Source organism: Labrus bergylta, chromosome 16, assembly GCF_963930695.1.
Source record: "Labrus bergylta chromosome 16, fLabBer1.1, whole genome shotgun sequence".
In the NCBI taxonomy this organism is placed as follows: domain Eukaryota; kingdom Metazoa; phylum Chordata; class Actinopteri; order Labriformes; family Labridae; genus Labrus; species Labrus bergylta.
The window spans coordinates 5,803,210-5,820,107 of record NC_089210.1 but is presented as its reverse complement, the minus strand read 5'-3'; the positions used below and the strand labels follow the sequence as shown (position 1 = coordinate 5,820,107).

Below are 16,898 nucleotides of genomic sequence, written 5' to 3'. Positions count from 1 at the left end.
ATGATGTACACAGTCTTGTATCTTTTCCTTTCTCTTCTTAAAAGTAACTTGAGTCGTTATAGTGTTTATACTGTTAATGCAAGTGTTGCACTGTCTTGCAGTTTGTGGTTGTGGTGAATACATAAAGTGCATCAACTGGAAATTAACTTCTCATTGGCCAATTCCCCCCACACGCAGACACAGCGAGGGGGAAGGGGGGGAGGGCATTTCTACAAGTACAAATTTATTTTGCTACAGACGTCTCACAAAATGTGTTGCAAAACTCAAGCAGCGCAGATTCGCGGATTTTTTTTATCCAAGTAAACATTTTTACATACAAAGTTCACTTTTTTTTTTTCCTTCAAGTTCTCACATCACATTCTACAAGCTCTCCTATTTTGCAACATATCAACATTCATATGCAGCCGCCTGATTTACTGTCACTGGTCCTTCTCTCAAAACTTTCTGCAGCTCTTGCACATTTTCACTGAGGGGAATGGTCTGTCCTAAATTCCCTAATCACACTCCTCTCACCAACAACCCCACTCCAATAATCTCCGTTTTTACCGATGGACCAAACTCAGTCTGGAAATAATGGTTTCGTTTTCTGAGTCTCGAGAAAAGTATAATTCAAATCATGTAAGTGTTAAACGGGCAAACGGAGAAGACTCCCCTCCCGGTCCGTTATCTCCTCACTCACTCTCCCATACGCAAAAAACCTCTTTACTCCTCAACACCGACTGACTTTTAGAATTCTGATCTTAATCTCAAACTTCTTAAATTAAAGTCTGAATTCTGAGGAGAAAAAGTCCAAATAAAAAAATAAAAATGACAAAAAAAGTCAACCACCCCCCCACCAAAAAAACAAAACAAATGTCAGTGGCCCTAATCCTCTTTCGTTCGTTTTGATTTAAATGCTTGTACTTAAATGCTTGACATGTGTTTCTTAATAAATAAAAGTTCATGCCTGTGTATGTATGCATTTCTTTTCTAAACAAAAATGAAATGAAATGTTTTTAATGCGTATTCAACATTTAAAGAAACACACAAAAATCAAACACTTGAAGGCAGCTCGTTGTATCTCAACGTATAGTTTTCTTTTATTCTTGCAGTGGCATGTATTTATAATTTCCTATGCAACAGTAGTAACAGATGCAGGGTTCCTTACCTTGAAGTCCTGTTGCCTCTCTTTATGCTGCTGTCTTCTGTAACTTTACTGGGCTCTCTTCATTTTATCTGCGTGGCTAAAATGAAAATAGAGACTAGAGATCACACTTTATATTGAAAAGCTCCGTAGAAAAAAACTTCACATGACACCCCTGTGTTTGGTTTCGTTTTCATCTCGTCACACCCACGTAGGCCTACATTCATAAGTGTCTTTCTTTTGTTGTGTACTGGGATGATCGTAAGTGTACCTGGTACCGTAACAACTCAGATTAAAGATCGATGATGGACTGTGTAGTTATATCTTCACATCTCGACACTCCAGTGAAGAGAGGAGCCAGAGCTGTCAGCAGCTGATTCCCACCTGGAGGCGAGATGGATCAGGTGGTGGGGCAGGCTGCCGGACAGACCTGGTAAACCTAAACGTGTCCTAAATCCACTTTGGTAATCCTTTAAAAGTCCCTTACTCTCTACATTAGATTTGAATCATTCATGTATCATTGTTTTCATAGTTCTTCCCTACATAAGATGTCAGTACAATTGGTTTATGACTTTCTGCTGAACTTGAATCATTGCCTGGTTTGCATTTGGGGACAATTCATAACTCTTTCCAATGGGAGGGTAAACATCCCTCTTCCCATATCTTATTATTTTAAATAAATGTAAATATTTATTTGCCCTTATCACTTGATTTGATTAACAAACAGTCACTGACCTGATCTCTTCCATGGTGATGTTTTTCTATATTTATTCAAAGCTTGATACAGTTCTGTTAAATAAAGTCAACAACATATTGAATCATCATCCCTCTCATCCTGCAAAGCTTCTACATTTCTTTATATTGTTTTCCTCTCTTTCACTCCTTTCCTCATTACTCAAACTTTCGTGACTATGGAATTTAACAAATGTCCTTGCCAATAATTCTGCCTTTTCCTAAATGTATAGGCTGTAACTACACTGTAATTGATCTGGATCTTCTCCCATGTTAAGTCTTTCATATCTCCACATCCTCTTCCTCCGCAGTAACAACATTTAATAGTAGGCCGACTGTTAAAAAAAAAAGTCAGTGGTCCTAATCCTCTTTCGTACATTTTGATCTAAAGGCTTGTGCTTAAAAGCTTGACATGTGTTTCTTAATAAATAGAAATAGTGAAGTTGATGCCTCCCTATGTATGCATTTCTTTTCTAAACAAAAATTAAATTAAATGTTTTTTTAGTTCTATTGTTTTTATTTATTGTTTTATAGTTTTTGTATTATTCTAAAATGTGGAAAATAGTTAGAATAAAGAAAACCCCTTCCATTAGTATGTGTTCCCTAGAGACAGCTTACAGTAGTTATATTATCATAATATACTGTTCTGTATTATTGATAATAATATATTACTATTATGGCCAAACTTTTGACTGGTAGTGTATATATATGAATAAAGGAAGAACAAAATGATGTGGAGTTCTCAGGGATTCTTTTTTTATTCAAAAATTAGGTTTACAAAAACATGAAATGGTTATATGATCACAGGATATCAATTATGAGTATAACTTCACCTTTAATGAGCCCACACATTTAAGCGCTAAGGGCCCATTTATTCAAGTTCCCTTTGGAGAGACAATTCAACTGTATTGATTTCTCCTACAGATAACTGTTTCAAATTCAATTTGAAAATGAATCTGGCTCAGCGAAAGGTTAAAAAAAATCCAACATTCACGAGAAGAAAAGTGGCATGGAAAGTTGCTTAATGTCATAATAATTACATACATTTTTAATTTTAACAGTGTTTGATCCTGAACAGTAATCTTTAAGCAAAGTGCAATTATCATTTATTTGTTGGATCATACATTAAGTTGATATCAAATCTTATTGCTCAAGTTGCTAAAAAAAAGAAAACAGACCAATCATACCTGAAGACTACTGTATTACAATTTTTTTTCCTTCCTTTTCCATGTTTTCATTCTCTTCATCAGGGGGAATTTCCATTTCCGTTTGTTTTTGTTTCTTCGTCTCCATCTTCAGCTCACTCTCCAACTCTGGATGAAATGGCGTTTCCAGGATAGCTTTGTTTTTCTCTGATTTCTGCAGACCTTCTATCAGGGAGTCGTGGATTTTCTCCCAGGCGTCGATCTCTGAGCGCCACAGTGCCGCTCTGGCTCTGATGACCTGTGAGGCCTTGGTCTCGCTGCCTTTGGACAGACTGATGCTGTCTTTACAGATGAAGAAGACATCCATGCCGATAAAAAGAGCATTCAGCCCGACGAAACCGACTCTGGCGGACTTGGTGAAGGCCAGAGGCCCTTTGATTGCTGCCTGTCCGATATCTGGGATGTCTGCGGCCACCTTTGGCACGTTCCGTAAAGCTTGACCAGCATCAACAAGTGCATCAACACCTCTTACAATGAAACCACCTTTGACAAGCACCTTGCCCACTCCCAAGGCTACATCTATCTGACTTGCTTCCATTCTGGCGTTAGTTTGATCGCTGACTTTCTTCAGACAATCCTGGAGACTCTGGAAATCCTTCATGAACCCCTCGAAGACCTCAGTGGCTTTCTTTTGTTTTGTACTGTTTACTCCTAACTCTGTCGCCGTAGTGACAACGCCATTGACCCCGCTGGTGACACTAAGCCCTATCCCAGTCATGGTAAGACCCAGAGACAGTCCAGCTGTTACAGGAATCAATGCTAAACCAATGATGGAAAGCACGCCTCCAACCGCCCCCACTGAGCTGCCCACCACACTGGAGATCTTTGCCCCCTTATTCATGGAGTCGAGCTGAACAGCAATCTCCTCCAGTCCATCTAGAGACTGCAGCAGGCGAGGTTGACAATCTCTGAACTCGTCGAGGAAGCCAGAGCAGTCATGAAACAAGTACACCAAAGAGAAGTGCTGGTTCATCCTGATGAAGAGAGAAAACAGGAAATGAATAAAAGGATATTTAACAAAATAATTCACAACTGTAACTGAGGTCCTAACTCCTTGAACTCTTTAAAGCTCCTGTGAAGAGCTTTTAGGGCGCGGTCACACTGGCATTCTGTACCGTGCCCAAGCACGCTTCACCTCTAAAGTCCAGTTTGTTTGACCAGTGTGACCGCTCCATGCCGTGCTCAAGCACGGTACACTTACTTGGCCATGGCACGCTTTGGAGAGGTGTGCTTTGGCACGGTACAGTTCATGCACGATCATAAGCAACGTTAACAGCAAAATATCACAACGGCAATATATTGTCAAACTGAAGCGAGGGGTACAGTTATCTAACTGAAGGTGCACAATGTCGATATTCAAATGTTTTAATTAAGGAGCTTTAAATAAAGACGACTTCATTACTCATCATGGTGGTATTTAAGACATAAATAAGGGAAACATGAACAGTTTAGCTGACCAAAGAAGTTGACAGTGGGCTACAAGAGTGTTGAAAAGATGAAGCCTGATATGAGGCGAACATAACACCAAATGGCAGTGAATAAATACATTAATCCTGCATTTTACCTTTGAAGGCTCATTTTGTCATCTCCAATTAGTTAGATATCATCATGGATAATTTTATGATTTTCTTACAATTTATCAATTATTGCAGAATCGCTGTGTCATGATATCAACGTTATCTTGGGCCACCTATTGTGTATCCTGAGTATACCCTGACTGTATTACTTAAAATGGCCAGAATGCATACATATGGAATGATGCTGCTAACCTGACGTCATCCAGTTGATTGATGTAATAGAGCATCCTCTCCATGTCGTCTTCTGATAAATCCAAATCCAGGTCTACTGCAGATTTCTTGATCATGTTCAGGTCGAAGTCACTGGAAGTGCTTTTAAAGACACAGTTATATTTACTCACTGAAACCGACTTCTATTTAGAAATAAATTAAGATTTTCTTTTAAGGAATGACGGTTTACCTTTTCTCCAACAGTCCACAGATCCTCTGGGTGGTCTGGATGTATTTGTCCAGCTGATACGCCAGCACTTCCACATTCTGCAGTTTGGGCTGGAAGAAGACCCTTGCATCTCTTTTAAACTCAACGAGCAGAGGGCAGACCAGCCGTGCGGCAGCGATCACCACCTGAACATGATCGAGGCCGACCCCCTCTGGCAGGTGTAACACCACCTGCCTCCCCTCCACGAACACATGAAGTGAGGTGACTGCCAGCTTCTCTACCGCATCCAGGAAACAGTGGAGCTCCTCCAGTTCCATCAGAGTGTCCTTCAGCACAGCAGCCAGCTCCTTCTCCAGCTCTTCCAACCTGCTCTTTGCGGTCACCTGTGTCACCTTGCTCTTCATGTACTCAAGAAAGGCTTTTCCTTTTTTCTCTGACTGGCTAACATGGCTGATGTTTAGGTCGATGCGGTCAGCCCTGTCCTTGATGTCCCTCATCATATTTAACTCTGACTCCCTCTCTAGCATCCATTCAGGGGCCCTCTCACAGAATCCTCTCACTGTGTGGATGTGGATGAGGGTGTCTGCAGTGTAGCGCAACAAGGCCTTCTGGAGCTCCTTTCTGTATGAAAATAAAGGGAAATCTTTCATATTTAATCTTCCTATTTAAGACTAGTAATGCTTAGTTAAATCCTGGTTGTATATATTCACATTCTTAGTTTGGATATTTTTAGAACTTATTTACTTTGTATTTAATATTATATTATGTTTAGATTTGCAAACATTTTTTACTCATATTGGCCCTCACTTATCAATCTGGTGTAGAAACCAGCGCAGATTTGGGTGTAGAAATCATTGTACGACAGGGTCCACGTGGGACGTATGCGTATCTGGCTGATCACCTGATGCCTAATATAAAATACATTTTAGATATCTTATCTAACAGTAAATCTGTGAACCTCTATCTATCCGTCTTAACAAGCTCTGTTATAGTACGATCTAATTATTCTCCGACACAGACAGTCCACACTGAGTTTAAAATGTGCGTACACAAACTGAGACCTGGTGTGCCGAACTTTGCGTGGAAATGACCGTGGAATACACCCATTTTTCTGCCGTATGTACGTTTGATAAGTGAGGGCCATTGTGTGTTGGATAACCTGCTGCTGTAGCGCCACAATTTCACAGTTTGGGCTCAATAAAGTAATTCTATACTATTCTATTCTATTCAAAGCGCATAAAAAAGTCACAGTGCTAAAACTGTTCTCGCTGTTAAATGAGTTCAACGTTTCAGAAGACATTATTCATGCTCTAATAAGGCAGCATTTGGGATATTGTAAAGCTATCAGTTGATTAAATTAAATCAGAACTAAAACCAACATTATTTACATTAAAAGCTGAAATTTAGGACATGATCTCCCACTGTTTATCGTCCTGAATAATAATAATTATTTATTTTTTATCTCAACGTACAGTTTTCTGCATGCGATCGCATGTATTTATAATTTCCTATGCAACAGCAGCCTAACAGATGCAGGGTTCCTTACCTTGACGCGGACATCCTGTTGCCTCTCTTTATGCTGCTGTCTTCTGTAACTTTACTGGGCTCTCTTCACATTATCTGCTTGGCTAAAATGAAAATAGAGACTAGAGATCACACTTTTTATAGAAAAGCTCTGTAGAAAAAAACTTCACCTAACGCCCCTGTGTTTGGATTCTTTTTCTCTTTCTCTTTTTCTCACGAGATGGAGTCGCACCCACGTAGGTCTACATACCTGAGTCTTTGTTCATAGCTCGATGGTCCAGTAAGTTCAGTTTTAATCATTCATGTAGGACTATCACTGTTTCCATAGTTCTTCCCTACACAAGATGTCAATGCAATTGGTCTATGACTTTTGATCATCACGCTGGCGTCTTTGTACATCAGTCAGAGGCTTAGACAGTGTTCGGTATTTTATCTTGTTTTTATCATGTTTTGATCATCAGCTTTTGATCATCGCACATGCGCCGGCGTCTTTGTACATCAGTCAGAGGCTTAGACAGTGTTCGGTATTTTATCTTGTTTTTATCATGTTTCGATCATCAGCTTTTTACATTACACTTATTGTAATGTATCTGTGAACCAACAGTCTAAGCCATCAGACTCTGGGATCATTTGTTTTTACCCCTCTGCTTCCGCGTTCCCACGCTTTCACTCAGCAGTGCAGCTTGCATTTCAGCCTCTGTCTAAATCATACAAGTATAACTATGCTTTGTAAAGACTGTGTACAACTGCAGAAAGCCAACCAAAATATAACTAACCTCAAAGAAGACATCCAACGAACTTTTCTGAAATCAGTAAACAAAATGTTTGACATCTCTGGACCTATTCCCACTTTTTGCCGTGGTATTGGACGTTTCAGCAGGCTGCTCAGTCTGAACCTAAAAAAAAAAAAAAAAAAACCTAAACCAAAATCTCAACCCTGGTTCACTGACACAAATAGAGCTTTAAGGAGCGATTGCCGTAAAGCCGAGAGGAAATAGAAGCATATATTTACTATGATATCTTAAAGGACCAGCTGTTAAGGTACCAGCAAGCAGTTAAGGCAGCAAGAGCAAAACATTTCTACCATAACCCTAAGGTCCTCTTTAGTACCATAAACTCTCTCATCTGTCCGTCTACCAGAATCACCCAAGGTGTGCCGTTAAGTAAATGTGAGAACTTCTTGAAGTTCTTCACTGGTAAAGTTGAAAGCATTCGAAACAGCATTCAAGTACCAACGATGGATGTTTCTGTCTCTCTTATTCGCTCCGCCCAGTTGAACTGGTTTGAGCCCATCTCCCTAGCCTCACTTAAAGAAACTGTTTTTAACATGAAATCTACAACCTGCCCGCATGACATAGTTCCTACTCGTCTTGTTAAGGAGGCCTTTGACTCCATTGGGCCAAGTATCCTCTCAATTGTAAACAGCTCCTTGGCATTCGGCAAAGTCCCATCCTGTCTTAAACATGCTGTGGTGCAGCCTCTGTTAAAGAAACCAAACCTGGACCCCTTACTGCTTTGTAATTACCGACCCATCTCAAAACTACCTTTCCTCTCCAAAATACTAGAAAAGGTTGTTCTGCACAAACTTTTGCCCTATCTTCACCAAAATAATATACTTGATAAATTTCAGTCAGGTTTTAGGGTAGCTCACAGTACTGAGTCTGCCTTACTAAAAGTCCATAATGATCTCCTCCTCACAGTCGATTCAGGACACTGTGCTGTCCTGGTTTTATTGGACTTGAGTGCCGCTTTTGATACCGTCGATCACGCCACTCTAATTGATCGCCTTCAGCATACGGTTGGTGTTGGAGGCTCCGCCCTGAATTGGTTCATCTCCTATTTAAAAAATAGAACGTTCTCAGTGAACATAGGCAATTTCTCTTCCTCTACAGCCAATCTGTCCTGCGGGGTCCCTCAAGGCTCCATCCTAGGCCCTATTCTTTTCTCCATTTACATGCTCCCGCTTGGAAAAATCATGGAAAAGCACAACATTTCTTATCACTGTTACGCAGATGATACCCAACTATGCCTACCCATAAACCCAAAAAATCAAAACTTAAACCTATCCTCTCCTTTTATGATTTAGAAATAATAATCCACGCTTTCATCTCGTCCCGTCTCGATTACTGTAACTCCCTGTACTCGGGGATCAGCCAGTCATTCCTATCGTGACTGCAACTGGTTCAAAATGCTGCAGCCAGGCTGCTTACTGGCTCACGTAAAAGGGAGCATATCAGCCCTGAATTGGCAGGAGACGGTTTAGGGTGGATGTGCTAAGTGAGGTGAAAAGAGCATTACAATAATCAATACGAGATGAGACAAAGGCGTGCAAAATCATCTCAAGTTCTGTGAAAGACACTAATGTTCTCAGCTTACTGATATTTCTTAAATGAAAAAAGCATGATTTGGTTAGCTGTTTAACATGGCTGTCTAATGATAAAGAAGAATTGATAATTACTCCCAGAATACGGAGGTTGGTGCAAACAGCAGAGGAGAGGGGCCCAATGTTTTGCATGATTGTTGAAACATACTTGTCTTGGGCAACAACTAGGACTTCTGTTTTTTCTGCATTTAGTTGTAGGAAATTATGAGTTGCCCAGTCGTTGATAGTATTTATACAGTCTTGGAGCCTGGACAACGTAGAGGCTTTGCTCGGTTTAAATGAAAATTGCAGTTGTATATCATCTGCATATAGATGATATGCAATATTAAAACTTTGTATAATCTTTCCTAGGGGAAGCAGATAGAGAAAGAACAACAGAGGTCCCAGGACTGAGCCTTGCGGGACTCCACACGATAAAGGAGAGGAGTCAGACATAAACTTCACAGACAGTGAAGGTCCTTTCACTTAGATACGAAGAGAACCAGTCCAGAGCTGTACCTGATATTCCCACTCAGTCATGTAGTGTCTTTATGAGGTTAGGGTGGTCAACCGTATCAAAGGCGGAGCTGAGGTCAAGAAGAAACAACACTGAACAATCACCTCCATTATCAGACATTAAAATATCATTGGAGACTCTTAATAAAGCGGTTTCCGTGGAATGCCCTTTCCGGAACCCTGACTGGAATCTGTCATAGATGTTATGTTCACCAACACAGCAGTGAGTTGATTGGCCACAACTTTTTCCAATATTTTGGACATAAATGGCAACTTTGAAATTTGCCTATAGTTCATAGGCAGTGCTGGGTCTAAATTTGGTTTCTTTAAGATGGGCTGAATCGTTGCATGTTTAAAATAAGTAGGGAAACATCCTGTAAGCAATGAGGAATTTACAATGGATAAAACAGCTGGACCAAAAGTAGGTAAAAGTTTTAAAAACAGTGAAGGTGGTAAGACATCCAAGGAGCTATTAGTCAGCTTTGTTTTCATTGTCAAATCCATAAGATCCTCAAAGCTAACAAGGTGGAAGGAGTCCAAGACAGTAGGGGTAGCAGAGGAGCTATCTCTAGGTGGGTGAGCGTTCGCCTGCATATTGGACCCTATAGCCAATACCTTATCAACAAAGAAGGAGAGGAACTTATTGCAGTCATTAGTGAACAGCATGGTAAGGTGGATGGAGATGGTGAGACAATATTGTTGATTGTGTCAAATAAAACTTCTGGATTCCTTCTAGAGGAAGAGATTAAAGTGCCAAAGTAAGCAGTTCTGGCTTCCTGTACTGCTTCATTAAAAGAATGCCGCAAATCTTTGAGATAAAGGCAATGTACCTCTAGTCCAGTGGATTTCCATAGTCATTCAGACTTGTGACATTGCTGTCTCAGGCAGCGGACAGCATTGGTCATCCATGGGTAAATGTTAGGAATGGCCTTAGTCCTCGTCTTTAAAGGTGCCACTGTGTCCAGTAAAGTGGCACAATGAAAATTAAAAGATTGTAATAAAAGGTCAGTATTGTTTAGGTGTGAATGACAATCCCAATCATATTGTGCTAAGAACTGATCGGCTGTATCTGTTGTAATGATGCGGGAGTGAAAGGTTCTTACAACACTGGGAGGATCAATGGTTAAACAAAGATCAAAGAAAATACTTCTATGGTCACTGATCAGTAGGCCTTCACATCGGACATGGTTGACATCTATCCCTAGAGAAAAAAAAAGCTCCAAGGTGTGGCCTTTTATGTGCTTGGGGCCTACAACATGTTGTTTGAGGTTAAAAGAGTCTGTAATATTGAGAAATTCAGTGGCTGCAGAATTGGAAACATCATCAATATGCAGGTTAAAATCCCCAGCTAAAAGTATTCTGTCCAGTTTAATACAAGATGTTAAAAAGTCAGTGAACTCAGTTAAAAATTGTCCTGCTTGACCAGGAGGTCGGTAAATTAAAATAAAATAAAAGGGATTGATCCTTCCAATTTTGGTAAGTTGTAGTTCAAAAGGTGTTGAAATGATCTGTGCTCACCAATTGACATGATAATGTGTTTTTCCAAACAACAGCGAGACCTCCCCCATGGCCAGACAAACGTGGGGACACAAGAACGGTACAGTCACTGGGGCATAGTTCATTTAAATTAACATATTCCATATCCCTCTGCCATGTCTCAGTTAGGAGTAGAAAAGACAAATCTTCTCTTGAAAATAGGTCATTTAAAATATGTGACTTATTTGCTACTGAGCGGGCATTGATCAAACACATTTTAATAGAGTCTGTGTTAGGAGCTTTAAAAGCTTTGGGGGAGCGAGAAATTAGTCGGATCACTTGCCCACGATGGTGATCCTGACAATCACGAAGGCGTGAGTGGTTGTAAGTGATTCTGACTGGGATGGCCATGGGAAGAGTAGCAGCCCCACCTAACCTCAAGAGTTGAAGAAACGGGTATGCCTTGTTATGGAGTCCCCAACAATCAGTGTGTGGTTGGAGCAAAGAGGGGGCGAAGAGATGATGTTTGTGGGCCGCGGCGATTGTCGTCGGCATCCGGACCCGGTGTCCAGACGGACGGGAGCTGTGCAGGAGCCGTGGTGTTGCTGGTTGTGGTATGTTCTGCCGGCACAGAGCGAGGCAGCCCTCCGGAGCGCCTGAGAACGGCATCCTTTAGCATATTCCGACGAGCAGATGCGGTTGCAGAGGATGATTGCCGCAATGAGGGTTGTTGATGCAGCTCTCCGGTGGTGGTGCAGCCGGTTTATCCACTCCTTGCCGCCACAAGCGGCAGAAAGGAGATGGTGTCGGCAGGAGATGCCCTCAGGGACGGAGCAGCTGTGGCTTGAGTCGGTCGGGCCGGAGAAACAAGGGCAGCGTAGCGGTTTGAGAGGCTTACCCGAGGAGGAGAGGCTGACCTGTCCGAGCCTTTGTTATGGCCCCGGACAAGCACCTCGGACCAGAAGGAATGTTGGTTCAGGGTGGAACAAGAGGATGGCCGCGGGCCAAGTACAGGGTCCCAAACAGCTGTGTCCTGGAGAGCAGTTGTTAAAGAAGCAATCCGTTTTGACTGCCCGGAGGCTACATCCATGAAACTGGACAGGAGGGAATTTTTGTTCTTCAATTCGTCGGATAGTCATCGGACATCTTCTCTCAGGTCAGCAATTTTTTTATTTGCCTTTTTCAGTAAAGAGCCCTCCTCATAGGTCTCGCTCGGCATTGTGGTGGTGATTATCCAAGCAACCGAGCTAAAGGTAGGCTACGGTAACTTTAGCTGAGTATGTTCTTTTTGTTTGAGGAACAGTGGTTTCAGGCTTTTGTAGTTGTGTAGGCTTGTGATGTGTGTTTCTGTCCGCAAAAGTCCATAAAAGCAGCACAACTTTACAGATCACAGTTAAAGGCATCCGGCTAGCCTAGCCTCCAGGCTAAAAACAATACAGCTACAGTCCGTAGTAGCTGATAGAACGAGTAACTTTGATCCCTTAGATAAAAGCAGCCAACTAAAAGTGAGTTTTAAAACAGGTTAAATTTTTCACAGCATTTCTCACCGAAAACTCAATCAGCCGGCGTGTGTGACTTCAGCAGGCATGAGTGACCTGCTTCCGGCATGTGATCATCCGACAAAGAGTTTGCCTTACTTTACATAGACCCAATCCAACACAAAGCCTAAACTCCTGTCAAAAGGTACTTGACTTGACATCAAGCCTTCAAGCGAGCTCAATGCTGCCCTCTGCTGTTAAAAACTAAAACTGCAGCATGATTTCCTTTTTAAAAACAAAGCATACCTGAAACTGTTCGTTACATATGTGAAACGGGTGATGGCATTATGTAATAATCTGGAACTTTAACTTCCTCTTTTCGTATTATATGCAATAAAAAAAATTACTTGTATGCATCTGTGCACAGACTGAGTGTTTTACTCACGCTTCCTGCATGCAGAACGACACCATGGCCTCAAAGTCTGTAATGGCTGTTTTGTCACTCTCCTTTTCCGCGCCCCGTTTCGCCTGTAGACAAGTTTGCAGAATGTTCACACACCTTGAAATGTCACGAGTTTATAATCATCACTAGGAGCTCCTCATGTTGCATTGTTTTCGAACCTGTTTGCGTCCGACTTCCTTGCGAATGAGAAAGTTGAGCTGCTCCTTATCTTTCGGTGAGTAGTAGGTGCGACAGGAGGAGGGCAGCCCGTCTCGTCCAGCTCGCCCGGACTCTTGGTAATAACTGGCCAGGGACTTTGCCAGGTTCCAATGAGCGACAAACCTGCAGAAGAACACAAACATTCACTCATGCAGACTGCAGAACTTCTTTTTTTTTTCTTTTTTTTTGAAGCAGCAGCATGATAAACAGAAGCGTCCTTTCTGACCTGACATTGGCCTTGTCTACTCCCATACCAAAGCTGATGGTGGCTACAATAACCAGCACTTTCCCCTGCATCCACTCATTCTGAGCTTCTGTTCGATCTGCCGTCTTCAGACCTACAAAAAAAAAAAAAAAACAATAACAAGCATCTGAGCAAAGATCTTGGTAGTTTTTTAGTTTTTAGTTTTTTAGTTTTTTAGTTTTTGGTCTACACTCCCTCCCCCACTACGCTCTGCCAATGAAAGGCGTCTGATCCAACCTTCACAACAGGGTCCTAAGACACTGACTAGACTCTTCTCCTCTGTCGCCCCCCGGTGGTGGAATGAACTTCCAAACTCCATTTGATCTGCAGAGTCCCTCTGCACCTTTAAGAAAAAGCTAAAGACCCAGCTCTTTCATGAATACCTACTAACTTAATGATGATGGTCTCCATATTATTGATGATGATGATGGTAATGATGATGGTTTTTGTTTGATAACGACGACTTATAAGATGGTTTCTATACTGATTACAGCTCTCAAGAACTGCCCTCAATGTTGTGCTTTGCCTCTGGTCACTTCCTGTCAGCACCTGTGTGTCCAATCAGACTCAAAGCTGATCGTTTGCTCTTACTGACATTGTTCCCTTTTTTTCTAGATCCTTGCTTGTGTTGTACTTACTCTCTGATGTACGTCACTTTGGATAAAAGAGTCTGCTCAGTGAATTGTAGAATTGTAGAATTGTAGGAAAGGAGCCACAGGTTGGATTTGAACCTGGGCCGCCCTCTTGGAGGACTGTAGCCTCTATATTGGGGGGGGCGCACTAACCACTAGGACACTGGCACCCAATCATCCACTTTGTTTTTCTTTTTTTTAAGTTCATTAAACTGGGGCATAAAGGTTAGTGTGACCTGTGGCTCCTTTCCCACATGTCATTACACTCAGGCCCTTTCTGAATTGTCACAGTTCAGTATGCAGTACTTTTCAGGATGGAGTTTCAGTATACTGAACTCTTGTGGTCATTCAGTATGCATTTTTTGGGTCCACCTCAGTATACTGAACATTTCAGTATGGATATTAACTTCCAGGTTTCATGCAGTATAGATCAGATATGTGCTTTCAGGAAATGAATTGTGTTTTACCCACAATGCTGTGAGAAATTAAACGTAAATCATCAGGTCCGCCTCCAAATCAAAACAAACGAGCGTGGATTAATTGAATCAATTTTTAATCTAGAGTTAAAGTCCCGACTGAAATCACTACTTTAAATTAACAACAGAAAATAAAACAAATATCTGCATTATTATAAAACCTTTCCCCCTCTATTTAAATAATGATTTCACTATTTAAATGCGTCTTTATTGATTTATTCTATTTTATATTCTGTATATTTCTGTCTTTCATTTGTACTTTTCTTTATGTACTGTATGTTATTTAGTTATTTAATCTGCCTTTTACTTGATTTTCATTGTGATATTGTTTTTTTTTTACCTGACCGTATATGTGCATTACTGTTCTTGAATAAAGCTAAACAAAAAAAACAAAAAAACAGGTGGATGCGGCCGGTTTGCGTAACATAAATGATGTCACTTCCTTACTGAATGAATCAGAAGAAGTAGGAACAAATATCTGCCTACTGTGCGCGCCTCCTGAATAGTAGGTACTAAACAGTATACAGCACAGATAGTAGGTACTGGTACTGACAGACTGAGTAGGTACTATGTAATTCGGATACAGCCTCTGTGTCCCTGATTTCTGACTCTATCCACTGTTTGCTTTTTACTGCACATTGCACAAGTTTACTTTTTCTTTACATTTTATTTGATTTTATTTACCATTTTGCACAATTTAGAATTTATTACTGTAACTATTATTTATCTTATTTTTACCTCATTTTATTTCATCTACTTTACCTTATCTGGTTTTTACCTTATTTTGGTTGTATTGCACCGCGGCACGGAGACAAGCGCAATTTCGATTCCACTGTGTGTCTGGCATATTTTTGAAACTGACAATAAAGTTGACTTTTTCTTTTTTTTTTTTTCCACTCCTTTATTTCTGAATTCAACTTTTTACTCCTGGCATTAGGCCTCCAGTGTTTACCTTTATTCATCAGGAGGACCAGGACACTGAAGATCTGTAAAAGAAATGTGTATACCTTTGCACAACCACACAGCTTTGTAACACACATCACTCACAAAAACTTTAAGTTTGAATGACTGAAGATAAATCAAGATTTAGTCCGAGTGAGAGATCCTAACTGTAGTCCTGACACCATTCATTCCATTTTCTTCCCAACTGTATTGTTTTTGGGTTTTTTTTTTGTTATATTCCCAGCCTTTATAACATTAGACTTCAGAAGTGTAACTGATGGTGTGTTTGGAGGGTTTTCAAAGAGAGACTGACCTGAATGAGAGCGATTAGAGGAGATATAACCAGAGTAATTCCTTCAGCCAGCACAGCAGGCAGCTGGTAGCAGATCGACTTTCCTGCTCCAGTCGGCATGCACACGAACACATCCTTGTCACCTGCAGGGGAAACAACACAGGTCACCATTAACAACATAATGTAGAGCATTCTTTACCTGGAGAAGTGAAACTAAACCTCATATTTACACGTCTGTTCCTCCACTTCACGTCTGCTAATTAGCATAGCTTTAAATAAGATACAACAGTAATGTAAAATAACGTGTTCGCTGTCTTACCTCTGATGACCGCATTGACGACATCTTCCTGTGTCTTCGAGCGAAATTTCTCAAACCCAAAGTGTCTTTTTAAAGCTTCTGTTAAACTTGTTGTCATCGTTCTTCGTCTCTTCGTGTAAAACCTCTCTCTGCGCTCTGGCGTCGCACGTCGATGTCGTCATGACGTTCGTGATCCCAAACTCAGACTGGAAATAATGGTTTCGTTTTCTGAGTCTCGAGAAAAGTATATTTAAAATCATATAAGTGTTACAACCCCGCTTTACTCCTCAACACTGACTGACTTTTAGAATTCTGATCTTAATCTCAGACAAATCTCTCGACAAAAAAGTCAACCATAATAAATCATTATAATGAGTCTTTTTTTATGATTTTGATGTCTTGTAAAAAACAATTCTTCCATAAGTAGACAATGATTCTGATATGGTTGTACTTAGTACCTCCTAGACTACATGCACAGGTACTATGAAGTACTTTTACTGTGTACTTTTTGAGAAATCCACTGTCAAAGTCCCTTATAAATCACTATAATGAGTCTTTTTTTATGATTTTGATGTCTTGTAAAAAACAATTCTTCCATAAGTACACAATGAATCTGATATGGTTGTACTTAGTACTTCCTAGACTACATGCACAGGTACTATGAAGTACTTTTACTGTGTACTTTTTGAGAAATCCACTGTCAAAGTCCCTTATAAATCACTATAAGACTCATTAATCATACATTTAGGGGCGGCTCACTTCACCATGTAAAAGTGAGGAGCAGCGGGCTTGACCGCAGTAAAAAAAAGTCAGTGGTCCTAATCCTCTTTCATACATTTTGATCTAAAGGCTTGTGCTTAAAAGCTTGACATGTGTTTCTTAATAAATAGAAATAGTGAAGTTGATGCCTACGTATGTATGCATTTCTTTTCTAAACAAAAATTAAATTAAATGTTTTTTTTTAGTTTTATTGTTTTTATT

At 40.6% G+C, this 16,898-nt stretch overlaps 2 protein-coding genes across 3 annotated transcripts; both read right to left on the bottom strand.

Moving 5' to 3' along the window:
• Positions 1 to 2,589: 2,589 nt before the first annotated feature.
• Positions 2,590 to 7,436, bottom strand: LOC110001854 (uncharacterized). 2 transcript variants are annotated; one of them, XM_065964960.1, is made up of 5 exons: positions 7,317 to 7,436; positions 6,563 to 6,644; positions 5,038 to 5,637; positions 4,830 to 4,949; positions 2,590 to 4,034 (listed from the first exon to the last, which is right to left on the bottom strand). In XM_065964960.1, the coding sequence occupies exons 2-5, from the start codon at positions 6,574 to 6,576 to the stop codon at positions 3,050 to 3,052; spliced, it is 1,719 nt and encodes a 572-aa protein (XP_065821032.1). In that variant the 5' UTR covers positions 6,577 to 6,644; positions 7,317 to 7,436; the 3' UTR covers positions 2,590 to 3,049. The 2 variants fall into 2 exon arrangements, with proteins under 2 accessions (XP_065821032.1, XP_065821031.1); XM_065964959.1 differs by lacking the exons at positions 6,563 to 6,644; positions 7,317 to 7,436 and having other exon boundaries at positions 5,038 to 6,539.
• Positions 6,586 to 16,083, bottom strand: LOC136183066 (ATP-dependent DNA helicase Q5-like). Its single transcript, XM_065964961.1, has 7 exons — positions 15,939 to 16,083; positions 15,641 to 15,762; positions 15,338 to 15,371; positions 13,260 to 13,371; positions 12,994 to 13,156; positions 12,818 to 12,900; positions 6,586 to 7,436 (listed from the first exon to the last, which is right to left on the bottom strand). The coding sequence occupies exons 1-7, from the start codon at positions 16,033 to 16,035 to the stop codon at positions 7,247 to 7,249; spliced, it is 801 nt and encodes a 266-aa protein (XP_065821033.1). The 5' UTR covers positions 16,036 to 16,083; the 3' UTR covers positions 6,586 to 7,246.
• Between the last annotated feature and the right edge of the window lie 815 nt (positions 16,084 to 16,898).

Excerpts from the sequence above, each read along its gene's own strand:
- LOC110001854 (XM_065964959.1), bottom strand. The coding sequence starts at position 5,666 with ATGAAAGATTTCCCTTTATTTTCATACAGAAAGGAGCTCCAGAAGGCC. Across the intron at positions 4,950-5,037 it reads TGTGGACTGTTGGAGAAAAG|CACTTCCAGTGACTTCGACC; the intron begins GTAAACCGTCAT and ends TGTCTTTAAAAG. Across the intron at positions 4,035-4,829 it reads AATCAACTGGATGACGTCAG|GATGAACCAGCACTTCTCTT; the intron begins GTTAGCAGCATC and ends TCTCTTCATCAG.
- LOC136183066 (XM_065964961.1), bottom strand. The coding sequence starts at position 16,035 with ATGACAACAAGTTTAACAGAAGCTTTAAAAAGACACTTTGGGTTTGAG. Across the intron at positions 15,763-15,938 it reads CGTCAATGCGGTCATCAGAG|GTGACAAGGATGTGTTCGTG; the intron begins GTAAGACAGCGA and ends TTTCCCCTGCAG. Across the intron at positions 13,157-13,259 it reads GTAGACAAGGCCAATGTCAG|GTTTGTCGCTCATTGGAACC; the intron begins GTCAGAAAGGAC and ends GTTCTTCTGCAG.